The 27,028-nt window shown below is 38.0% G+C and overlaps 1 protein-coding gene across 1 annotated transcript in view; it reads left to right on the forward strand.

Annotated features, from left to right (window-relative positions):
* Positions 1–10,791: 10,791 nt before the first annotated feature.
* Ptprz1 (protein tyrosine phosphatase receptor type Z1) overlaps positions 10,792–27,028 on the forward strand; it is a 99,847-nt gene continuing 83,610 nt past the window's right edge. Inside the window, exons 1-5 of the mRNA XM_059256463.1 lie at positions 10,792–10,834; positions 12,680–12,859; positions 14,924–15,075; positions 19,202–19,297; positions 19,760–19,826. Of these exons, the coding sequence (XP_059112446.1) occupies positions 10,792–10,834; positions 12,680–12,859; positions 14,924–15,075; positions 19,202–19,297; positions 19,760–19,826 (538 nt within the window). The remainder of the gene's footprint in view (positions 10,835–12,679; positions 12,860–14,923; positions 15,076–19,201; positions 19,298–19,759; positions 19,827–27,028) is intronic.

Here is a 27,028-nt window from a genome sequence, read left to right on the forward strand (position 1 = left end):
TTGATAGCACTTTGAAACTTTGATCATCTTTGAAACTTCTGTATTAAGCCTTATTTTCTCGCTAATACTAACCACTCCATAAGTACTTAATGAATGAGTAAACAGATGAACAATCAACGTGGCATTCAGGAGCACTTCAGTTTGACAGGATCTGAGGATAGTCTGATAGAATTCTAAACTGTGAATTTGATTGCTGCCATAATAGATTGGTCAGAGATTCTTTTCTGGCCTTCACTTGTGATCAGTAACCTGCATCCAGGTGATCTGATAGAAGAGACGATTTCACGATTAATATTTAGCAAATGGAGAAGTCAGTTACTCTATATAGGAATTAAAGAAAGCATTGACCCTTTAAGCGGCATGCTCTTAAGTGATGCAGTGCTGTAAGAAATAGGTGCTGTCATGAACAAAGGATATGGCCGGGATATAGCCATGCCTCAGATTTCAAATTTGAATCTCCAGCCATCATAGCAAACTTGGGGACCGGAGAGCAACAGTCGAGCATTATATGTACAAGCCTGTGGATAATAAGCACAAAAGACAGACATGATGGTGCTCTCATGTCAGAGACCTGTGCTGCTATCCTCTATGTGGCTACTTTTTTTGCTTTAAGTACCTGGCTAATCAATTATTGAAGAAAGCAGAATGTTGGTGACCATAGGAGAGTTTTCAATGGCTATCAGGTGTTATCATCGTCATCATCAGTCACCATCATTACCCCTTCTCAAACCGCAGTAATTTCTAAGGCTGAGTCTTCTGTATTTGTTTGTTTCATTGGTATTAGCCAGACTTTGGCATCAAATGTCTTCCTCTGTTTCTCTCAATCATTCTTCACATGGATCACTTGCCTTTCATTGAGAGAAATTAGTTATTTGCAACTGCTACTAGGGAAAAAATTGCTACAATGTATCATCTTTTATTGCCTTCAGTCTAAAGCCTGAATATGAAAATATAATGGACTCATATGGACAATATAGGTAAATATAGGATCTATAATACTAATCAATGTTACTAATCTCTGAGTCTCATTTTCCTTCTAAAAATGGTGGCTTATCAGAGAAGCCAGAGAAACAAGAACCCTATGGAATTTCTCAAACTTGTTAAATTTACTCTGTGATTTTTTTCATTCCTGATTTAATGTTTCATATCAGACTAGTACAATGGACTCATTTCAAGATTTGGATTCAGCACTATCAATCTCTCATTTTGTATTTAGATAGAAGGGTTGCAGAGAAAGCCTTAGGTGTAATTTTTGTTCAATAGCTTTTTAAAAATTTACTTTTTCTTCCTGTACCAGGTTAGAGACTAGGATAAAGGAGCATATTGGTTTCTTTTCTGTTTCTGCAATAAAAATACACAACAAAAAGCAACTTAGGGATAAAGGGGTTGGTATTGGCTCACAGTTCCAGGCATATAGAATCCTTTATGGCAGGGAAAACATGGCAATAGTCAAGGAAAGCATGGTGGTAGGAGTCAGAATCTGGCTGAACCCAATGCATGCACACACTGGAAGCAGAAAGAGAGAAAACAGGAAACAGGGCCAGGCTATAAAATTTGGACTCCACCCTCAAGTGATATACTGCTTCCAGCAGCTGGAGACCAGGGGTTCAAACACAAGAGCTTATGGGAAACATTTCCTGTTCAAACCACAAAAGAGATTCAACACAAAATTGCCAGAACCCCCAGTTCTCGTCTTTTATCCTCTCACTACCCTGTTCTACTGATCGCTGCTCACTTCTGCAACCATATGTCCTTCGGTTGTCCATCAAGACCGTTGACCTCGCCTCCAAATTTAAAACTTAATGAAGTCAAACACACACTTGTGAGGACTAGCTCTCTGTTTATTGTTGTCCCCATCTCTGAGAGCCACCTATCAGTCTTATCTTCATGACAAACTGCTGAATACTCTTTTTGATCTACTTTATCATCTCTGATTCACTCTGTAAATTCAAGTCTATGGTTATTGAATTGTTTTATTCTAAGAATATTAACTTTGGAGTTAGGAAATAACATCCAAAGATCATTCTTTAGTTGTGACATAATGGGCCCTGTGGTCTGTGTATAACATTTAGTTCAGGACAGTCTCTCATGGTTGAGTCCATCCTTTTGTGACTTTCTTAATACTATGTTCTCTTAGATTTGCAGTTCCCTTGCAGAACACTCAGTTTTAAGTTCCCTTGGCTCTACCTTTTCTCCTCCTGCTTTCTGTATCACTTGTCTCAGACGTCCAGTCATAATTGACCCTCCTCTCATTTACCAAATGTAACAGAAATATTTTAGACACATCTATGCTTTTAACCTACTATGTTGATGATCCACAGTATCTATCAGTTGGCCAGACCTCTCAGGAGCTTCAGGAACCACATTTCTAATTGCCTACTGAAAGTCTACATGCTGCTCAATGACAAGAGATCAGACTCAAACCCTTTCTGTCGACTCATATCCTTCCCCATGACTGGTATCATGCACCCAGGTTTGTAGCATTTGAGGGACATCATTTGCCCTTCTCCCCTCCCTGCTTTCCTGTGAGATTCAAATCATCCCAAATGCTTCCAGATGACTTTCCATTTTGGTTTACAGTTCTGATTCAGGGTTCATGTTCTTATTATTTCCTATCATTAGTTATCAAAGTTTTTTTTTTTAAATAAGGTTTGTTTCTTTTTCTCATTAACCTAATAGAATAATTTTAACCAGCAATCAGAAATATAAATCTCAAGTCTACCAGGAGCTCTGGGCTACAGAGACTGTGGATAGCAGTATACTGATGGTAGCTGAAAACATAGGTCACATTTGTTCTTTTTATTGATTTCATTGTACTCACCAAAATTATCATGTTCAGATTACTAACAACTAAACTAAAATATTTTACTATCTCAATATTGTTAGCTTCTTTTATGCTGTATTTCCCCCATTAGTCTGTTACAAATTTAAATTTATTGAATTACAAAACAGTATTTTTTCAATTTTCTTATTAATTAATTAACTAATTGCCCCCCATCCCCCATTCCCATCTTCTCCTCCTTCTTTCCCTTCAGAAAAGGGCAGGCCTCCCATGTATATCAGCCAGCCTTTGCTTATCAAGTAAGACTAGACACCTCCTCTCCTATTAAGGCTGACCAGTAGGGGGAAAGGGTCCCAAAAGCAGGTAAAAGAGCCCCTGCTCCAACTGTTAAGAGTCCCACAAGAAGACCAAGCTATACAACTGTCAATATATGCAGAGGACCTAGGTCAGTCCCATGCAGGCCCCCTGGTTGTCAATTCAATCTCTATGAGCCCAGGTTAGTTGATTATGTGAGGTTTCTTGTGGTGTCCTTGACCCCTCTGGCTCCAATAATCCTTCTTCCCCATCTTTCATAGGATTTCCTGAGCTCCACCTAATGTTTGGCTGTGGGTCTCTCTCCATCTGACAAAACAGTATTTTTATCACTAAGATTTTGTTGGGGACATTTTCCAAATTGAAAAATGTATATAATTTTAAGCAGGAAGTTTGAGCAAAGTTTTAGTTTGTGTATTTATGTTGAACTTCATTCAGCTAATGATTTCCTGAAATTTCACAGTGGTACTGGGACATTTGGCTAGAACTTCTCTAAGACCATAGATAAATACCACTGCTGACACAGAAGCCCCTATCAAATAGACATTCCAACCAGCCTTGCAAAGATTTTCTGCTGGGCTGATGGGAGTGCCCACTGGGGCAGGTAAGGAAGGCAAGTAGGCTTTCATGCTGAGATAGCTTGCAGCTGATCTGTGTTCAGCTGCCATGCTTTTTCTCTCTCCAAATGCCTCTCTGGCCAGAAAGAAAGTAGAATGCACTCTGTGCATTCTTGTTTTGGAATGGGGTGTTGTCTCAGACATCTTCTTTTGCTTGTCAGTCAGTATCTGTGATGGAATTTACTAGTGTGACATATATCACTTAATGATTTTTAGGCTGATGATCTTTTTAAGAGATCTCCTTAATCCTGGGCTAAGGGCTACATCTGACAAAAAAAAATCTTCTTACATAAATTATCTTTCCATTTTACTGGAGTTCTAAATTCTATCTTACATTTTTTGTAGAAACTGATTTATTTCATTTGTATATGGGAATAATTTAAAATGTGAACCTAAGTCATTTTACTGACTGCCAACATCTTTATACTGTTTAAGTGACTTTAAAATGTTGACTATGTGCCCACTAGTACAATAGTGGTATGAATGTTATGGGATTAACCAACCACTTTCTGTTTGGATTTATGGACCACTCCATGAGATGGAGCCCATATAAAGCATCATTATCAGGGTTAAGATCCTGTAGTTAGATAGGTCACAGGCCTTAGGAGAAAACCTACTACTATTCTTCTGCTAATGGACATAGCATCCAAACAATTGTTAATGACTTATTGCTATACCCATAGACCAGTGCATCTCTCAATCTTCATCTGAGAAGCTGCTTTTTACAGATGGTAATTAACATAGAGACCCACAGCTGGTCAACATGCAGAAAATAAGGGATTGAAAAGTGCTCAGCCCTAAGTGGGTTCAGGGATCTTCTGGAAGAGGGGGTGGAAAGACTGTAATACCCAGAGGCAGTGAACGACAAGGAAACAGTGTTTTCTAGACTTAACAGGGCATTGCATCTATGAGCTCAGAGCAATGTGACCACATGCACAAGACCTATGCAAGCTCAAGCCAGACAAAATTACTACAGGCCACAGGAATATATTGTAAGAACTCAGCTGGTTATGACAAAGCCACTACCTGAAGGGATCAAGGAATTCCTTCAGAGGAAGCCAAATTCCAAGGAGCGTTTGGTGTTACTTGGCTTGTTATATATCAGCTGTCTTCTGTTATGAAAATCATGTGTGCCTTCATGGTTTTCTCAATTGATTTCTCCCTAAGAATTACTAACAGTGTGGACTGATCACTCTTTGGACATACACATTCAAGGTATTTGGAGAACAGCCTCCGGAAAGGCTTCCTTCCCACCAAACCATCTGTTTCTCCCTTTTCAGCACTGAAATCAGATATCTCCCCTAGCCATATTCAAGGATTAACAGAAATAACAGCCTAGACCACCACATGCTAGTCTCCTGATTTAAGGTAAATTCCACAAGGAGACACCTCCTAGGTCAGGTGGACCTTAAATAAGAGTTTCACATAATTTAGCTCGGACCCTCCTTTTCTTACAGCCTTACTAACTTCATAGACCTCTAACTCCCTACCTAACCACTTCTAGGAGTATTTAGATAACCTTCTGCGCTGACAGCTATGCACAGCCAGAACCCCAGTTCAAGCCCCCCTGTAATTATCGTCATTAGCAGCATCCACCCAGGTCCATCCCCAGTTGGAGGAAAGTACCTTATCAGAGATGCCTTTGTACTCTCTAAAAACAGACTTAAGCATCCAGGATACCTGTCTGAGAAGGCCTGGCGGATGTGCCAATTAAGCTTAACTTCCTCCTTTCCCAAATCTTACCTCTAGTTCCAGATCTCCCTTTAACTATCACCAGAGGCATCTAGCTGTACACAGGTTGCCTAGCAACTGAGCACTGTTTCCGCCACCCTGCAGGAAAAACAGCAGATAGCTTGGACAGATAGGAGCCACAGGAAAAAAGAAGGCAGTTTTATTTTCTCCCATTGACCTAGCAACTTGATTCTTAACATTTTCTACCAATCACGTATAAGATTATAGTTGAGCACATAAGATCCCTCTTCTTAGATATTACCCGAATTTAGCATTTAGTTAATTCATTTCCCCATTAGTCACTTCCTTTTTGGGTTGCAAATGATAATTAATCGTTACTGCCCCTCTATGTGATTCTTATCATCCCTCCGTTTGGCCCTGGAAGCCTGGCTTTGCACTGCCAAGGGATTACTGCTTGTAAGTGTATATATACCGGGACTCCCAGGGCGTGGGAGGACGGAGAAGAAGATGTGGAAGAATAAATGACTGGACTAAGAGCTCAGTGTGCTGAGATTCTATCTCCCAAAAATAGTTCTCTCTCCTGAGCCCCTGGAATGTATCATATTAAGGCAGGTCCCTCTAATATTATACGAGACAAAATCTCAGCATGGAGGGCTGAGTGAGAAGGGCATGAAGTCTCACCGCTGGCTGAGGCACTATTGGCGTTTGAGAGCTGCTGGGAGAGGAAGAGTCAGTCATTTTTGTTTGTTTGTTTTTGTTTTTAATGGTGTGACCCTGGTAGATCAACCATGCTCTAGGGCCCACCTCACATCTAACAGTATTTGGGCAACACAAATTCTATTCAATGTTTTTTTTTTTTTTTTTTTTTTTTTTTTAAGAGAGAACACAAAAGTTGGGTGGGTAGAGAGATGGAAGTGGATCTGGAAGAAGTTGGAGGAGGGTGATAAATATGATCAAAATATACTGTATACAATTCTTTAAAAAAAATCAATAAAATATTTTTAAATTTTTATGTTTGGGATACTTGTTAGCATATAAAAAGCTATCCCACAGATGTTTATAAGGCTGTGGCTTAAGTGTATGAACTCTTGAGTGAAGTTCTTTCATGTAGATTCAATCCTGCAAACGTTACTATAATCTTCACCTCAGTATCACTTAAATTTCTTGTAGTATTGTTGTACATCAATCTATAGAGACACAAACATTTTCTTGTGCCAAAACCCAGGATGCATGAGAAGACTTTAAGAGTAAGAACATCCTGTGTGTTTTTAAAGAATATCTCAGCTTTTAATGATCAGTTAGTTGCAAGTTTTAAAATTCAAAACTTAAGTAATAACAATTTGAAGCAAAAATAAATGAGATTTTTGTCAGATCCCTTTTAGTGTTCAGCTGATATTCCAGTCATTGTGTGCATTATTTGATGTTTCAAGGCAAGATCCAGTAAAAAATAATGAGGGGGGGGGGGTTTGCGGACAGGAGAGAGAGAGCCATAGAGAGCGTGAGATAGAGGGGAAATTCCCTTTCTTCCACTTTCTTCATTTGCATCATTTAGTCACTTTTTTCTCCATGTTTGTTTTCTCTAAACATTCAAAAATTTGCATATGAATGTTATTTTACTCGTTTCTTCTTTATTTTACATTTACTTTTCTCACTTCATATTTTTAACACTAGTGACTGCTGAAGTACTGTTTTCCAGGGAGAATGCTTTGTAAATATCTTCCTCTGTAGAGCAGCAACTATGGCCAGTCTAGGTAGTAGCACAAAGACACTGAAAGTAGATAATGACACAAACACTGAAGTGTGTTTTCATTCAGCAAACAGTTGTTTAATCCTTCTATGTCAGAATCTACTCCCACCCCTCTGCCCCTGGTCCATTTGTCAACCATTGGCCTCTCCATTGCCTTCTGCAGAATGTGTTAGCAGACACTCTTCTTACTAAGCTAGGCTTACCTGATCATGGCTCTCTGAGCTGTGTAGCTAGAGTTTTCCTGCCTGGCCCACAGTCAGGACAAATCTCTCTCACCTGCCAGTCCCACAGCCGCTCAGACCCAACCAAGTAAACACGAGAGACTTATATTGCTTATAAACTGTATGGCCGTGGCAGGCTTCTTGCTAACTGTTCTTATATCTTAAATTAATCCATTTCTATAAATCTATACCATGTGGCTCGTGGCTTACCAGTGTCTTCACATGCTGGCTTATCATGGCGGCGGCTGGCAGTGTCTCCTGCCACCTTCCTGTTCTCTCAATTCTCCTCTCTGTTAGTCCCACCTATACTTCCTGCCTGGCCACTGGCCAATCAGTGTTTTATTTATTGACCAATCAGAGCAACAGATTTGACATACAGACCATCCCCCACAGCAGAGCTGTGCCTGAATTTCTCTGCCCCCTGAGTTTGTTCAGGCAGGCTTATCACTCAGTGGAGCAAGATGTGGGTTCCCTCTGTCAAAATCTTATCTATCCATCAACATCAGCACCAGTACACGTTTCACCATGCCTGTTCACTTTCACTTATCATATCCACTTGTTCAGACATACCTGGATTTATTTTACATTCTCCCCACACATCTCCTTCTGGAAGGTAACAAGCAAACAACAACCTTGAACTCCTGCATGTCCCCTACAGAGTTTGGAATTGCTTTCCTTTCCACTTGGAATAGAGAGTGCATAATAAAATACAAGTACTTTGATGCACAAAGACTATTTCATCAAAATCCTAATTTGCTTTTTTCTGTATGCTAGACTTGGTTTGGCAATAATGTGTACGTGAAGTAGACAAGTTAGCTGAACAAATTACAGTCTGTTAAATCCTCCAGTGGACAAACACAAGAAATCTATGGGAGTGGTACTAATTCAAGTGAGTCAATGGATGGACGAAAGGTTTGATAAAGGAATAATCTGCCTACATTGCCTAGAGCTCCCATTCAGTATTCTGAAGTGCTTGCTACAGGGAAATCATCTAATGAACTTCTGCAACTTGCCCAAACACAACTCAGATAGATTCAGTTTAATGAATGACACTGCCCACCTGCCTTCTCAGATGCATAAGCCTAGGGTTTTTTTGGGGGGCTTTTTTTTTTTTCGAGACAGGGTTTCTCTGTGTAGCTTTGCGCCTTTCCTGGAACTCACTTGGTAGCCCAGGCTGGCCTCGAACTCACAGAGATCCGCCTGGCTCTGCCTCCCGAGTGCTAGGATTAAAGGCAGCCTAGGTTTTAACCTCCACAGACACTAAAGTCTCTAACTGCTCTAATGATAAATTTGAGAACTCTGTATGAGGAGTCTGTTCAGTTGTTCTTTTTTTCTGAGCTTTGTCTTTCTTGTTTGTTTGTTTGTTTGTTTTTTCCTGCTAAAAATAAAATCCTTAACTTTATCCTGGCCTCTTTTCCTTTACCTTCCAACCATAAAAATTAAGGAGTCATTCAGAGCCTGTGCTGCCCCAAATATCACAGTGTAGCAAGTGTTGTAGACTGATCCACACTCTGTAATTTCTGTACATTTAAAATGCAATCCAGCTGTTCAGCCCCATTGTGCTATAACATAAGGAAACGTGGAGTTCAGACTTTGATTCTTTCCTGATGTCCTTTAGCAGAACTTTAGTAGAAACTGTTCTACTGTCATACAGCAAAAGCATGATTTACAGTTGATTTTAGGAAAGTCCCTGTAATTGGCCTTTTTTTAAAAAAAAAAATTTTACTGTTTTGTGTTCGATTGCCATGAGTTCAAATGCATAAAATTATCACCATTTCTTGTAAGATTCAACAGATGTTTATGGAACACCCATCGTGTACTATTTATTATAGATAATAGGGTGTGGAAACAACAAAGAAATAAACATAATGCATTAGAAGAAGAAAGAAAAATAAAGGAAAGGCATTGAGCATGACCAAAAGCAGGAAAATACTTCTACAAAGCTGCTAGGATAAAGTGTTTCTGGGTTGTATTTGAGCAGAGACCCAACTGAAGCCAGAAGGCCAAGTATCTGGACCTTGCAGTTAGCTGGGAGAGCAGTCCAGCAGATGAGAGCAAGTGCCAAGATTTTGCATGCTCTAGGAACAGTGTGGCTATAGCCCAGCCACCAAGAGAAGTGGTAAAGAAGAGCAGAGAGGATGGGAGTGGTACAAGATTTGACAGCCTGGGCAATGATCTTCTCTTCTGAGTAAGATGGACAGGTATCAGGAGGATTTAAGGGAAGGAGTGACCTGAAAGCTTGTGTGTATTTTTACAGATTTACTACTGAGCCAGGTGGTGATGGTACATATTTTTAATTCCAGCACTCAAGAGGCAGAGACAGGAGGATCTTTGAATTCGAAGCCAGCCTTGTCTACAGAGAGAGTTCTAGGGCTGTCCCAATGACAGCCAGGGCTACACAGAAACCCTGTCTCAAACACACACACACACACACACACACACACACACACACACACACACAATTTACTACAGAATTTTATTGACTTCAGAGAAAATTACATAGATAGTAATTTAAACACAAATTAGTTCATTGTTTCTATGCATCAGGAGTAATGAAGAGTTCCTGCTTAGTTGGGATCTCTGCTCAGGTTCTCACAAGTGTAACAACAAGGTGTCTCATTTGAAGCTTGGCTTCTTCTTCCAAGTATGTTCAGCTTGCTAGAAGAATTCACTTCTTAGGGGTCGCAAGATCATGGTGCCTGGTTTTGTTAGTTTACTTGCTCTGAGTGGGAGTTCGGGTGCACCCTCAGCTCCTAATCTTGGTTCTTAGTTCCTGGGCATGTGATCTCTTACAGTCTGGTTGTCCAACTCCTCAAAGCTAGCCAGAGAATCACCAACACTTCACATCTCCAATTTCCAAGGAAGTTTGTAAACCAAAATCGAGCAGTGCCTTGCTGTTGCCTTTGCCATAGAATAGGAGTTAATCAAGAGAATGACTACCCATCATTGAGCACCAAGTTTATGTGAGGCAGGTATAAAATGGTGAGAATTTGGAGGGTCATTTCATAATTGCACTGGCAACAAACAGAACAGAGTCGTAGAAGAGACCAAGATGTAGCTGTAGACGAGAGAGAAAGCACCATTGATAGCTAAGCATGTGTGGATATTTCATGTAGATGAATTTCCAGGGGACTGTATCCACGTGCAAATATGACTTCATGAGGCTAGATCTCCAAACACCTTTTTTAGGAGGCTTCTTGTGGAGCATAAAGTATAGGAAACCTTTGGTTTGTGCTAGTGTGCTGATGGCAGAGATGACAGGTAGTCTAACAGGAAGTTTATTGTAAGGCAGATCCAACATGACTTACTAAGATGGAAACCGAGACCTATCAATAATTTGTGAGTTTAGAAAATGGCAAAGTGTATGAAGAATTTGTTTCAGAGAGGAAACCACGAGTTCCATTTTGGAGGTTGGGTATGATGACAAACGCCTTTAATTCCAGCATGCAAGAGTCAGAGTCAGGTAAATATCTGTGAGTTCAATGCTAGCCTGTTCTACATAGTTCCAAGACAGCAAGAGCTATATATATGTATATATATATATATATATATATATGTGTGTGTGTGTGTGTGTGTGTGTGTGTGTGTGTGTATCTGTATGTATATATATGTGTGTATATGTGTGTGTAATGTATATGTGTGTGTGTGTGTGTATGTGTGTGTGTGTGTGTGTGTGTGTGTGTGTCCTATCTCAAAAAAAAGTTCCATCTTGGATATGATAGGAATAATGATAAAATGCAGTGGTCCAGAGTCAGCTTCTCTGTCACATGCAATATTACAAAGATTTAAATTTCATGCTTTGTGAACTGTGGCTATGTGGCTTTTCCAAAGTAGTTTATTGTACTATTATTTTTTAATGTAAGCCATGAAAAGGACCTTATTGATTCATGCCGCAGCTCTGTCTGATTCTTTGACACTGACATTAGTAAAATAAGCAGCATTTTCTTGTCCCCATGCCAAAGTTTCTAAGTGAAATCAACATGTCATTACTGGAATCAATGAAACTATTCCTAGAAGCCAAAAATGGGCATCACTGTACATATTCAAAACACGTTGTGCTCAACTACTCTCTAGGAATATGGACAGCATTAGGAGTATGTTTTCAGCACGTATTGATTTTGGTGGGATCCTCACTGTGAGGTATTATCTGCTTTCTCCAGGACTTCAGAGGTGGTATCATGGTGTGTGACTAATGATCCTTTCTTTCCAGGGACGTTTTACAAATTAGCTTTGTCACACTGTTGAGAGGTGGTCTTTCAATCCAGCGTACATTGAAGTTAGCCTGCACCATCTCTCACATCACAAGGAGAGTATGGTGTAGGCTGGGGCTGCACCAAAAGTCTTTACTTGGGATTTCCCAAAATTCTGGTGATGTAAACTAGGCTTTACCCATACTCATTTTCAAAAAGAAAATCTTTCAAAATTATAGCAACTGAAACTATACTGCCATTTTCCCTTCCTTGTATAACTGTAGAAAATATGAGAAAAGTTTAAGCCTTGGACTTATAATACTATAAGCATTTTAATGAAACTTTAAGTAAAAATGTCCATTCTTAGCACCACTTTGATGCTGTGAATGTGGGAGATGATGGCTGACTCCAGGTGGGAATAAAATAAAGGTAATGTAGGCACTTTTGGTTTGGGGGACATTCATTTTTATGGAAGAGATGGAAATTCTCTTACTGGACACTGAAGTATTGATAGGGTGTTTTGGCTTAATGTGGTTATATAATAAGACCCAGTTGTGTGACCAGTGCAAGGATAGCCTGATGATTACGTTTTCAGAAGTAAGACGTGAATAGATGGAAATCAAGCCAAGTCTTTTGGTGGCAGGAGTGACAGAGGGTCTGAAGTGGGCTACCTCATGGGTTAATAAAAATGTTCAGAAACATTCTTAGTGCCTGATCTTTCTGTCTGGAGGCTGGACGGAACTGTCCACCTTACATAGCACCTTGGCTTTCTGAGGAAAAAGTGACAGCCAAAACAAGCTATTGATGAATGCTGAATTCGGCAAGCGTATGGGTGGGCCAATAGTTTGCATAATTGGGATTTTAGGAAATTCTAAGTCAACACATCTTTTGGTGCAACCCCAGTCTACACTATACTCTCCTGCGACATGGGAAATGATGAGGTATTTAAAATCCAGCCTCTAACCAAGGTGTAATTATCATATGATTTATTTTAAAGATATGCCATTTTTTCTACCTTTCTAATATATTTTTATGTAATATATTATTTGATAATGTCAAATTTTAGTTTTTACTTGGTAATTTAAAAAACTAATTCCTTTGCTCTTTCTTTTCCCTAGGAGCACTGAATCAAAAAAACTGGGGAAAGAAATATCCAATATGTAACAGCCCAAAGCAGTCTCCTATTAATATTGATGAGGATCTTACACAAGTCAATGTGAATCTTAAGAAACTGAAATTTCAGGGGTGGGAAAAAGCATCCTTGGAAAACACATTCATTCACAACACTGGGAAAACAGGTAATGTCCTGGTCTTTTGTCCTTTGACAAGTTTTCAGACAAAGAATATTTTTAGATAAGGTTCATTTCCTTTGAGTGATATGCTAGGAAGTGAGAAGAGGCTGATAGTAGAATAAGTGAAATGGAACAGAAAAAATTAGACATTTCATCAAAATGAAAAATTTTTGAAAATTTGTACAAAAAATGTAGTGAACAGTATCATCATGTCATGTTTTCTATTTGTGTGATGAGAGTGGTCTTGCCACTTGATGTGAAAAAGATGATGAAATTAGAGCTAGTGAAATTTTGTATCTCAGTGCACACATAGCCAGACATTCAGTCAGTATTTCTGTATCTTGGGCATTAGAGTTTGATCTTGGATGTTCAGCTTCATGTTGTAATCAATATTTGACTATGATGAGATAATCAATTATCATTAAATTAAGAAAACAAATTAATAACCCCTTTATTTGGGAAATTTAAAATTATAGTCCACCCTTAAGGAGGTACTTAGTAAGTACCTTTTGTAAGATTATCTTTTTTTTTCAAAACATGCAAAATGTAATTCCTTAAAATTCAAGAAAATTCTGGTAAACCATATATAGATATAATAATTTTCAAAATGTGATGTTTTCCTTTTGTCTATTTTGTTTTGACATGAAACAGTTTGTCAGGGAGTTGAGTAAATACAAATGTACATCTTTGCAAAAATTAGAAAATATTCAAAATTATAATAACATCTATTAGCGTGGTTTTATAATGAATAAATTTCATCTGTATTTAATATTTACATAATGTAATTAATAAATATAATAATTTAACCTCACATTCTGTGAGAGTAAGGATTTTTCTCTATCAGTGCCTAACATATGATAGGCATTTAATATTACTTGAATGAGTAAGTAAAAAAATGTTGGTGTGTTACACTATAATTCAAAAATAAAAGCAAGTTGTTTTAAATCTTGACAATTTAATATAATTTGTATAACTGTTAAAAGCTGTGCTTTTAACATATGATCTCTGCTTTATTCTTTTAGGGTGGAATGGTTAAGTACTTATTCCTTGCAGTCACTCTATCAGTGGCCCTTCAAATGACAGTGTAAATCTTGGAGGAGGCCGCTTACCTTGTCTGTGACTCAGTTGCCTTATCTATAACAGAGATTATAGTGGTCTTTGCTCCCTAAGGTTATGTTAGGATCAAGTAGCTAAGAAGTATAAAACAGTCATATCATACCAGGTACTTCATAAATGATAGATGTTGACTGTCATTGTTTCCCTTATTGCTGTTATGCTTGCCATTCTTATTACCATATTCAGTGGAGGCTAGTATCACTAGCTGGCTAGCCAGTGTGTGTAATTTAATCACTGATGCCTGTACCAACTGTGTTTTCTGCTTAGTTGAACAAGGACGACTTGAATTGGACTTAGGTCTACTTGAATCTGACTGAGAGACATCATAATCTTGCACTAGGCTCTCCGGAGAATCGTTGTCCTTCAGATTATTTGTAAAAATACAACCAGTAAAGTCTTCTGTGGGTCTTGGGGATGTTTTAGGTTCTAATGATGGACACTCCAGGTTCAAATGTGGAATGGCAAAGTCCTCTTATGTGAACAGGCTTTGCAACTGCCTTGCCTAAGACAATTTGTAGAGCCAGATGAGGTCTGAACTGAAAGCAGGGATTAGATGGAACAAAGAGAGGTAGGAAAGATGAGCGCTCTCCCGGGAAGACTTCCTCGGGCCGTCCCCTCTGTCTCCCTTTACTATGTCCCATCATTGTCATCAAGCATCTTGAGGCAGCAAAGCCTTGAAGAAATGGCAGTTTCAGTAGACCAGACAGACCAAACAGGCTGTCCTGTGGTGAGAGTCGGACAGTAGTCATGTCTTCAGTGTCCTTGATTTGTGGCAATATGATGCATTAAGTATGTCAATATGAGGGCAAAGTTGACGTCCAAATAACTTTAAAACTCGTAAGTTTGTCAACTGAATTTTATCATGTATCTTAAGTAGAAGGAAATTCAGTAAAAATTCATAATTTGGGTTTTCAGAACTTAGATATAATATTTTGGTTTTTTTGTTTACTTTAGTGGAAATAAATCTCACTAATGACTACTATCTCAGTGGAGGACTTTCAGAAAAGCTGTTCAAGGCAAGCAAAATAACTTTTCACTGGGGAAAATGCAATGTGTCATCTGAGGGCTCAGAGCACAGTTTGGAAGGGCAGAAGTTCCCACTTGAGGTAAGGGGACCATTTCAGGTTTATCATCTACATCTTCGAGATTTTCTCTAGCATAGAATTTGTCTTACTGTTTAGTTCAGAATTTAGAATATACAATTGTGTTTTGATGATTTGATCAATACATTTTTTCGTTCCAAGACTGTAAACTCAACGAACATCTTTTGCTTTTTAATTCTAGATACCCCAGATCGCTCCTGATTAGCTTATCAATAATGCAGATGAGGAATTGAATGAATAAAGTAATAAAATAGGTGATACATATCATCAAAGTACAGCAGAATGCTTGCACTTAAGTCCTTTAATTAAAATGAGGAAAATCTTTTGTTTAAAACTAGAAAAAGGTTATAAGTATGATAAATGATGTTTATAAATAAATGTTTTCATGTGTCTGTAAAGTGCTAAGATTTCTGGGAAGTAGTTTGTTTTGTATTAAAAACTTTATTTTCAGTATTTTATGATTCAGATTATAACAACAATAATTATAAATATATCCCAATTTATCTGTAAAGATTTATTTATAATATTAAATATTGAAACAAAAAGCATGATTAAATACATTATGATGACATATTAGACCTTGTAAAGATCATGTTTTGAATGATATCCTTACCCAGAAAGTTTCATGCTGAGGCTGGGGAGATGGCTCAGCAGGTGATTCCAGTGCTCTTGTAGCAATACAGGAGAGGGGACGGCGGACTTCCCAGAAGGTCCTGGGCCAGCCACCTTGGAATGAGTAATAGTGAACAACAGAGACCCAGCTTCAAAAGGGTAGATGGAAGACTCAATATCCAAGGCTGTCCTCTCACCTCTGAACCCACAACATAGCATACCATCACACACACATACACACACACCACACACATACACACACACCACACATACAAACACACCACACATACACACACATACATACAAACACACCACACATACACACACATATGTACACACCACACACACAAACACACCACACACACACACACACACACACACACACACACACAGAGTATACATACCCTTCCCACTACAAAACGTTTTATATTATTAATGCATTAAAAATGAGAATATAAAATGGCCTGATAAGCAGTATTTTTCCACCTTTGTAAAACATGAAAACTAATTACACAGATACTGGGTCAAATGGACCAGACTGTAGCCTTAATGACATAGTGTTGTACAATTATTTGATTTGCCTATTCTTCTATTCCTGTCTTATAAAACAGACCTACAAGTACCAGCTGTATGGAGTTAATTAAAAGAGGGAATATATTTATTTCTCTTTAAAAATCTTTCAGAGAAACCATGAAAAGGTGAACAGCAGCATTCTTGTGCTGGTAGTATTTTAAATGCCTCTTATATTTGCTCCTTTAAAAATCCTCCATTACCTACAACGAAACTATATTACTTTTATAATTCAAAATAGTTATTAGTAACAGAAACAAAACTAGGGTGAATTCTGTCAAAGAACCAAAAGGCTTTTAAAAATGTAGATAAGTACATTTGTGGATTATAACCAGGAGGGGTTCCAGATTAACTATTCAGGAATAAAATCATATTAATTAAATGTTGTCAAAGAAATAAAAACCAACTATTTAAATACATAGCATCTCATTTCTAAGACTTAAGCTTTCATACAACGTTACCTACTTTTCAAATGACGTTTTTAAAAAAAAACTATCCGCAACAAAAGCCATGAGCAATCAAAATAAATACAAAAGAGTGTATGCACTAAATCTTAAGTAAATATTTTATTCCAAAGACTTTTTTAGAAGGGTTATTTGTTAGCTTGCTTCCTTTTTCTTTCCTGTGTTGCTTTTTACAGATATTTTCCAGGCTGGAGAGATAGCTCAAGGGTTAAGAATTGTGTATTACTCTTGCAAAGGACCCGAGTTCGGTTCCCAGCACCCACAAGATGACTCACAAATGCCTGTAACTCCAGCTCCAGGGATCCAACTCCCCTTTCTGGCCTCTGACAACAACTGCACTCACCTGCTTTTACTTCCAAATCAAGTCCAAAGAGTTGACTTAGTGGTTAAGAGCATTTGTTGCACTTATAGATTCAATTCCCAGCACCCATATGGTGGCTCAGAACCATCTATAACTCCAGTTCTAGGGGATCTAATGCCCTTTTCTAGCCTTCCTAGGCACAAGACATAGATGTGGTGCATTGACAAATATACAGGCAAAACATTCATCCACATAAAATAAAAATAAATACATATTTAAAATAAGTAAATAAATCTTTAGAAGTATTCCATGCAGTTGTGCAAGCAGGACCTCAAAGGAGCATCCTAGACCCCTGCCTCCCTCCCTTCCTTCCTTTCTCTCTCCTTCCCTCCCTTCCTCTCTTCCTCCCTTCCTCCCTCCCTCTCTTTCTCTCTTTCTTTTTTGTCTCCCACATCCCATAACCAAGTCTTCTAAATTCATTTTACAAATTATATGGGCTTTAGGAAGCAAATTCAAACCATCACTATTTCTTCCTAGCATATTAAATGACAATATATTAGTCTTTCTTTCATCTCAGCCTCCTCCGGTCCATCCCCACTCCTCTCCCTAGCCATCCCTATGACTGTTTCCTAAAGGGCATTAGTGACTTCCCATGGCTTCTTGGTGTGACCACTGCCTGCTTCTCCAGCTCCTTCCCTTACAATGATCCACTGGTACCACAGAAAATGACTTTCAATTTCCCATGCTTATTTCTGGAGGCACTTCTATCAAACAAGTAGAAACCCCTCCCCATCCCTTCTGATTTCAACTTGCTCAAACCTATTTGACCTTCAAATGCCAGCTGAGATACCCTCTCTGAAAAGGCATTGGTGGCACATCACAGCCACTACCATCCTGCTGGACATGGTGCTTCTCCACTCACAATCCTTGAATGTTCTCAGAGGTTTTCTACTCTTGCCTGAGTTCTACCTTTATATGAGGGGATCACACAGGGAAGGAACCACCCAAAGAGGTAAAAATGAAAACAGAGTGCAGATTGACTTTATCATCCTGGATCAGACTTCGGGAAGTTTAATATCAGGTGGTATATTCCCAACGTATTTAAGTCCAGTACAATTTTTAAAAAATGTTTCCTCATGTAACAGAGTCCCTGTTGCACAAAGAAACATAATTACATTGAAACTCAACTCAGAGTACATGTAATTTCTTCCAAGAAGATGGGTTCTAGAAATAGGCTATCTGTGGTAGCTCTAAGGCCTAAGGGTTTGGCTTGTTCTTGGTCATACAGATTGCTTAGAGGTTATTTGGGCTATTAGCCAGCTCTGGTCCTGGTTGTGGGAGCTTGGGGGAGCCTCTGGCCCCCTCTAGTCCTAGGTATCAGAGCTTGATATGGTTTGGCCCAACAGATAACACTAATCACCAGACTGTTAATCATATCTGATTCTCAGCTTTCTGGATAGAAGAACAGGTTTTTCATCTTTCTCATTAGAGAGACAATCCTGCATGCTTAACATTCCTGGTTTCTCTGGAGACCTGTGGGCACAAGACCTTCATCCTATGCTCCCAACATTTATGTAACTAAGTTACCTGGATTTAAGCCCATGAGCAAAGAATACATTAAAAGCTTTAATGCAGCCTGTCATGGCTGAGCATCTAGAGTGCAGTAGACACTCACAAGGGCATAGACACTTCACAGCAGGAGAAGTTACAATAGAAAGCTTAAAGCATTTGGCATTTTTAGATACAAGTAGAGTCCTTTAGAATTTCAGTGTAAGAGCAGTAAATACACCATGCTAATATCCAACCTTGTAACAATGGGCCATCAAGAAAGGAATGTTCACTCAAGAAACAGCGAGCTCCAGGTTTGTAGAATTCAAGCAAAATAGTTAAGAGCCTTTGCGTTTACTGATTACTTAGTGAATTATTGCTGTAATGTCTGTTGCTATTCCCTTGGTAGTACATCCCATCCTAGGGAAGATTCTGTATTTCCTTCTATGTTCAAGGATGTGAATGATAGCAAACTTACTTAATGTAAGTGTAATTATTTGAGAAACACAGAATCTAGTACTGTATAGTCTGTAGAATTTTTCCATAGAATTTACTGACTTGGTCATCTTCTCTGTTATGTCTCTGTTGGCTTTTTTGTAGTGCTTCTAACAAACTGTCATTGTTATTTTTACAGATGCAGGTCTATTGCTTCGATGCGGATCGATTTTCAAGTTTTGAGGAAGCAGTGAAAGGAAGGGGGAGACTAAGGGCTTTATCTGTTTTATTTGAGGTAATTATTCTACATAGGTTTACAACTAATCTTTTAAATCATAGAACTGTCAGGAGTAAATGTTAATATAAATGCAAGTCAAAGGCATCACCACCATAGCGATCACGGTAGTCATTTCCAGAAAAGGCTAGCCCTGGCTGGTAGGGCTAAAAGAGTACTCATTCATTAACTGAATAGGTTTCTTTCTGCTGAAGTAGACAGTTTAGTGCACAGATTTGCTCATCTGTCCATGAAGATTATCCCAACTCAGTAGCAGTAACTAAATCAAAACATTTTTCATTTTACTTTTCATAGCAGGAAATGTAAAGTTACCTGATTTTTATGTTTTGTTTTTACCTTGCTATTAAAAAAAAGGTGTGTGTCTGTGTTTGGAACATACTATTCTTTATACTTAAATTGGAATTTATTGTTGAACAGTTAATTGTTGGATCCGGTTTTTATGATGCCGTTCTTCTTTAACAGGTTGGAATTGAAGAAAATTTGGATTTCAAAACCATTATTGATGGGATTGAGAGTGTTAGTCGTTTTGGTAAGCTGTTGAGCTTAAGATATGAATACCTACCAGCATTTGCAGTGTGACAAAAATCACTTGTGAAAGATGGGAAGGAAGGTGTCTTTAAAGATGAGGGTATCTTTCTTCCCATGCTTGACTGCTTTATATAGTTCTCACTAAATAAAGAACCATTGATCAAAGATTTTTGTGTCATAAAAACTATGAGAGCTTGGATATGGTTGCACATGCCTTTAATTCCAGCACTTAGGAGTCAAAGGCAGGTAGATCTCCCTGAGTTTGAGGCTGTCTTGTTCTCTAAAGCAAGTTCCAGGGCAGCCAGCTAGGGCTACACTGAGAGGCCCTGTCTCAAATAAATAAATATTAATTGGCTAATTAAAAGTTTAAATTATATGCTATCAATGTAAAAAGGAATCTGACATTGTCTGAATTCCTTCCCAAAAATAATCTGATTGTACTATGTTTTCAAAACCTTCACCTATACAACTTCTGTATTGTACATCCCCTTAAAGACTATATGAAACTAATTAATTAAGCAATTATTTTGTAATTAATTAATTCTGTTGATTAATTTTACAAATTAATTAGTAACTAAGCTAAATAATTTTACAAATATCAAAAAGTTTATTCAAGTGGACATCTATTCCCTGATGGTTTTCTTAGTGGATGAATATTTTAAAGAAGTAAGATATTTGCAAGAAGTTACATGTTTACGTAGAACAGGATAGAATGTGCTTTTTATTGTTCTGTCTGGTAGATACCTTGTGGATCTTGTCATCTGTCACAGCAAATGCTTTGAAAACATTGGTGACAGGCCCAAAACCAGTGCCCACACAAACAATATTAATGCTCCCCTGGTTATCATAAAATGGAAATTATTCCTCCCTGAAAAGCCAGAAACAAGGCTCACATAATCCCCTTTTTTTGAAAGCAGAGACACAACCTAGTATTGATTCATCCTTGCCACTTACTTTTGAGAATGAGAATTGACTGAACTTTTCAGAAGTCAGGAATGTGTGGACTCCTGCAGAGGAGAAGCCTGTTTCACCCCTTCACCTATAACCAAAAGCAAGATCCAGCTGACTGCCCCCTCAGTCCACCTACAAGCAAAATTCAACACTGAATACTATAAGCCACACTTGATTTTCTTTCTGTAAGTCAGAAAATAGACTCTATCCAACTGAAGGAAGGGAACCAGTTTGGATTTCAACACATCCTTAAAGGTGTAGAAAATGTGAACCTGGAATGTTTCTGTTTTGCATCAGCTATGGGACAAGAGAACCAGACTATGAACTCTAACTTGTAAAGTTATAGAAACTTCTCAATTTTCTTTTGGAGTCTAGACCATCCCCTAGAGTCCAGTAAACTAAGGACTTCTCAGTTTGGTCTGCTAAGCTAATATTATAGGGAATCTTAAAGACTGAAATAGTTCTTACTCTTTGACAAAGAGGATCTTGGAATGCTGAATGACTTCCAAATCCTGATTCATGCTCTCCATGAAAGGAGAGTTGTAAACAATGCAATACCACAAACATCATTCAGAATATCAAATCTGTTTCCTATAACATAGCTAGTTGCTCATCTCCTACATTTCTCTCTAAAAGACAAACTTCATTTCACTGTGAGAACCCACTCTTTCTTATCTTCCTCTCACCAAACTATTTTATGTCAGGCATTGTTGTATCTGCAGACTGAGGAGAGAGGTGGTGACTTTGCAGTGATACAAAGATAAAATGTTACTACCCTTCAAGCAGAGCAGACAGAAGAGAGAAGTATTAGTGAGTATTTCCAGCAGCAAAGAAGGGAAACTTACAGGTAATATAATCAGTGGTTCTCATCAGAACTACTTATGCTGCTTGCTCATTGCAGACTAGACCCAAGCCTCTGCATACTGAAAACTCCTCACAAGCAGTTTAGAGGTGACCACTTAAATGTCCTTGTTGTAAGTAATAGTTAGTTTTAAGTCCCCAGCAGCAATCCCCTACTGTTTGGCTGCATTGTGGTCCTCAGTTACCTATCTCTCTGCCTCATCATTTCTCCTCTCATTGTCAACCTAGACATGGAAGGATCTAGCAAGTTGCTTGGTTAATCCTCTGTGTTTGAGAGGATGGTTATTGAGATGAGTGCCTGAGCACCTTGGAGGGCTGCTGGTATGGTTCTCTCTTATGCAGTTATTCAGATGAAATTCGTGATTATTTTCCAAGTCACGAAATATCACCATAGTCCAGTTTTCTCAATGTATGGTGGCATGATTGAAAAGCGGATCCATAATAGAAAAGTCTATGTGATATCTAGGACAGAATTTTAGGACAGACATGCAAATACCATCTGTAACAAACAGCATGAACTTTTAGCCCCTCAGCAAGAAACTATGCCTGCTAAGGTTCAGAAAAGGCAGACTGGATTCTATATTAAGGAGAAAAAAATAAGACTTGTCTTTCTTCTTAACCTTCTTTACCTTTAATTTTCTCCATGTTCCAGGAAATTCTGTGATCCACATATCCACAGAGGTCTCAAACCTTTGTCCTCTCTGCCCTGCCTCTAGATCTTCTGGAATCAGTTCATCTTCTCCTGGGTAGCAGGACATCAATTTCCACCTCTTTATTTAATTAGTATATTTTCATAAGACACATGTAAAAGAAATTTTATCTTTAGTAGAAAATAAAAACAATTTTATTCCATTTATGGTTCAAGAGAAGATTATTTAATCACAAAAAAATTTCAAGCCTTTAAAACAGGAATCTGAAACTGGGAAATATCCACAGATTAACAGGAAATACTCCGATCATATCCTGAGAGCTTGAGTTGGAATCTGAACTCTGATAATCATTTTTTCATTTTTGAGAGTATAATTTAATTACATTTCTCCTTCCCTTTCCTCCTTCTGAACCCTTCCAAATACCCCTACCCAGTCTCTGTCAAATACATGGCCTCTTTTCCCACTAGTTGTTATTGCATGTGTATATGTATATGCACAAACATATATATTATCCTAAATATAACTATATAACCTACTCAATACATATAATGCTACATATATGTATGTTTTCAGGGCTGAGTATTTGGCACTGGACAACCAGTTGGTGTGCTTGTCCCACCTCTCCTGCTCACAGCTTTCCTTAGTTACCCATAGTGCTTTGGTTGGGGGTTGAGGTCTCGTGGGCTTTTCCCAGTCCTAGTTTGGCACTGAACTCTAATAACTTCACCTCGATATTGGACATATCTAGACATCAATAGTCCATGAAGCCAAACAAAATGTGAACTCCTAATGAATTAAAATAAGATTTTATTTGATCCAGGAGAAATGTAATTCAGTCAAATAGTGTTCTATTTGTAAGATTTAGCCTTTACCTCAATCTATAGTCAATTAGTTCTAATTTTATTAAAATTTTATTTATAATACCTATGAAATATGTTATCAGAAAGGTGAAAATCTTGAAAACACTTCCTTATACCTGGGTTTTAACCTTGACTACGTGTCTGCATCATCTGGGGATAGATTTAAAAATACTGTGGCCAGGTTCCACTCCTAGAAGTTTTATTTCCAATGATGGGAAATCTGCTATTTTAAAACTCCTTAGGCTCTTCTAAAAAGGTGCTATCTTACACAGAGTAAATTGGCTTCAAGAACTACTGTGAAATATACCTAAAGCTCCTGGACAGGGCAGAAGACATGCACTGGACTAGGGATTGAGAAAGATGAGGAAACGCAAGAGGCAGATCTAGCTAGCCAGCACATCGCTGCCTGAATAAGTAAGGGCAGTCCAGACAGAGCTGGATGGCCAAGGTGGTGCTGCTGACAAGCACTGGTGGAAAGATGCAAAATAAAATGTACACATCACTGTATAGGAATCTTCTAATCTGTATGCAAGTTCATGTACAAGAATACACATACACAAATAAATATAAGATCAGCCTGTATATAAATTTAAATGTGTATATGTATAGCATATTAAAAATAACAATTTCCATTCCTTGAGTTGCTCTGTTACTATTTTAATAATGATTTTTTTAAGCATTTTTGAAACAGGGCCTCCTGAAGCCCAGGCCGACTTCAGACCCTTTGTGCCATATTGGGTGACTTCGGCCTTCTGAACCTCTTGACTCTGCCTCCTTAGTGCTAGGATTAATCACAAGCATGCAGTACCCAACTGGCTTTGTTTGGTGCTTGCAATAAAATCTAGGGCCTCACGTGTTCTAGGCAAGCACTCTAACAAGGAACTACATCCTCATCCCTAAACAGTACCTTTTATTTTTTTTTTTTGAGGCAGAGTATCTCTTTTTAATATTCTTGATCATGATATCCTTAAATTTTGTATCATTTCTCTTTTCACTAGTAATTGAGAGCAGAAATTTCAAACTGCCTATGTGAAGATAATTTCCCATGTTTTCTTCTAGAAGTGAAGACACTTTTAAGTCTATAATGTATCCATAATTGGTTAGTAATTGTAATCTAAAGCAGAGAGTTAAAGGTGAGGGCATAGCTTAGTGACTGGGTGCAAACTAGGCATGCAGGAAGTACTGCGTTCAGTCCTTGGCACCCAATAAACAAACGAACAAATGAATGAACGAATGAATGAAGCAATAGGTAGTTGAAATTCACTTGTTTCCTCAAGGATCATTAATACAGTACTTCTTATTGAAAAATTCATTAATTCTACACTACCTACTACTATTTCAGCTATAAATCAAGGAATCATATATGTGTGGGTCTCTATGCTTCTTTATCCTTTTATTTGTATCTGCAAAATGTGTTCATCATGGTTTCCACAACCATATCTGATCAGCAGGCCTTCCTACCTGACAATGACATTTCTCCAGCTTCTTAGTGTTCAAGATTATTTGATTTATAGACTCTATTTTATTTAAACTTTACAGTCAGTATTCCAGTTAACAGGTAAACAACAGAGGTTGTGGAGCATACCTTTAGTCCCAGCACTGGGCTATATAGTGAGTTTCACGACAGTCAGAGCTACATAGTGAGACACTGTCTTAAGTAAATAAACAACAACAATAAAGACACACAATCACACACACACACACACACACACAAACACACACACACACACACACACTTTTGAGATTTTTGATTAAGAGTTTATTGAACTTGTAAGTCAGTTTGAGGAAAATCAGACCCTACCTCAATATTGAATTTTCAAACCCAGGACACGAAAACCTTTTTCAAAAGGTTTTATTTCATAGAGCATGAATGTATTACTATGTAGATATTTCACACAGCATCAGCAGATCTGCTTGTATTTCATATTTGTTGCTATTTTAACCCTGTTGCTTTTGCAATCGATTGCTTCTGGGAAAGGGAAAATCAGTTTTTTTTCAATGGAGTGACGCTGGATGTATCAACCACACTCCAGGGCAGACCCCATGCTCAGGAGTAGTTGGCCAACACAAAACAGACCTCAATGTTGTTTGTTTGTTTATTTTGTACTTTTTGTTGTTTTTGTTTGCTTTGGGGTTCAATTGCGTTTTAAAAGAGAGAAAGGTCATGAAGTTGAATGTGTAGGTGGGAGGGAGGAAGAGTCTGGGAGGAGTTGGAGGACAGGCAGTAAAGAATATGATCAAAATATATTGTATGAAAAATCTAAAGAAAAGGAATAGAGGGAAGAACTCATGTTACAGAAAAATTAATTTTTTGTTGTTTGAAACTGATGTAGAAATACAATACATTTGAATTTTTTCTTGTGTTGGTATTGGGCACAGTGACTTTGCTAGATTCATTTATTAAACTGAATAGTCTTTTAAAATACTTCTCAATATACATGTTTAACTCAATTCTATTTTGAAGCATGCAAATGCAGTATATGGTAAAAAGTAATACTGAATTTAAATCAAAAAAGAAATAAAACACTTCAAACACATTCAATCAGTTCTACATTGTCTATAAACATAATAAGTGCTCTTCACCTGTGCATAAGCTTGCTTAATTCCCTGCCTTACAAATTCTTATCAGTATAATTTTGTTTGTGCCTTTAATTCTTCTTCTCCTTTTTTACCTTTTAAAGAATTTCTTAAAAGACAAGTGTTTATTCAGAATACAATGCATGCTTAATCCATAATAGTAATAATTCTATTATTTATCCTTTCCAGAAAACTGGAGATCTTTCTTTACTACAACTGAATTTTCCTTATCTGTAGTTAATAGTATTTTTGTTGTGCTTCTGTACATACTCGACTTTCTTAAACATGGAAATGTCCTAGTACATGAGGGCAGTGCATCAAAGAAAGAAAGGAGCATCAGTTGGTGTTGATTTTGAAATTACAAAGAATCCAAAATCCAAAGAATGCTGGCTAGGACACATTTTGGCTTTCTTATTCTCCATTTTTCTCCCACAATAATCAATCACCGAATTACTTTTCCAAAAGTTTCCAGAGTCTCCTGATTTCTTTAAAAAAACATTTTTCAGAGTGAGTGCTCCACAGTTCTTTTTTACAATTGCTGTAGGAGTGGTAGCCAGTTTGAACTCTGTTTAAAAAGCTCCCTTTAAAAAGAAGAGTTTTTAATCAAAATAAAACTACATCACTTTCCTTTCTCCCTTTCCTTCCCCAACCCATATCCCCCCAACTCTCCACTTGATAACCTCTTTTTCCTTGAATATTACTGTTGCATATATGCACATATTTATGTATGTATGTGTGTACATATGTTTGTGTTGTTTGTTTTTGGGCTTTCAGGGCTGACTACTCTTCATTAGACAATTAATAAGGGGGCTAAACCCGGGGAGAGGTTAGTTTTCTCCCCCATCAATCATGGTTGCCTGTGGTTCTGGGGATGGGACCCTATGAAATTTCTCCCCTTTCACGTTAACATATCCACGGACATTGTCATTGGTAAAGCCTTGTTTGTGCAACCATTTCTAGGAAAGACTGTTTCACACCCGGCTTCCTGGTATTCTGGCTCGTAAAATCTTTCTGCCTTCTCATCTGTAATGTTCCCTGAGCCACCGAGGCACAGCCATGTGCTGTTGGCAAATTGTGATGATATCAATTCCTATAAATCCTAATAGTTTTTCTCTCTGCTCCTTCTTTTATTTTTTTATTTATTTTTTTTTTTTAAGAGCGTCTCCCTCAGTAACCCAGGCAGGCCTCCAGCTCCTGATCCTCCTCCTCAGCCTCTCGCGTGCTGGCCTCAAGCCGGGTGCCAGCTCACTCAGCACAGCTTTGTTCTTTTCCTTCATGTTTAATATCAAACAAAAGTGATGACT

The sequence above is a fragment of the Peromyscus eremicus genome, chromosome 3, assembly GCF_949786415.1.
Source record: "Peromyscus eremicus chromosome 3, PerEre_H2_v1, whole genome shotgun sequence".
Lineage (NCBI taxonomy): Eukaryota > Metazoa > Chordata > Mammalia > Rodentia > Cricetidae > Peromyscus > Peromyscus eremicus.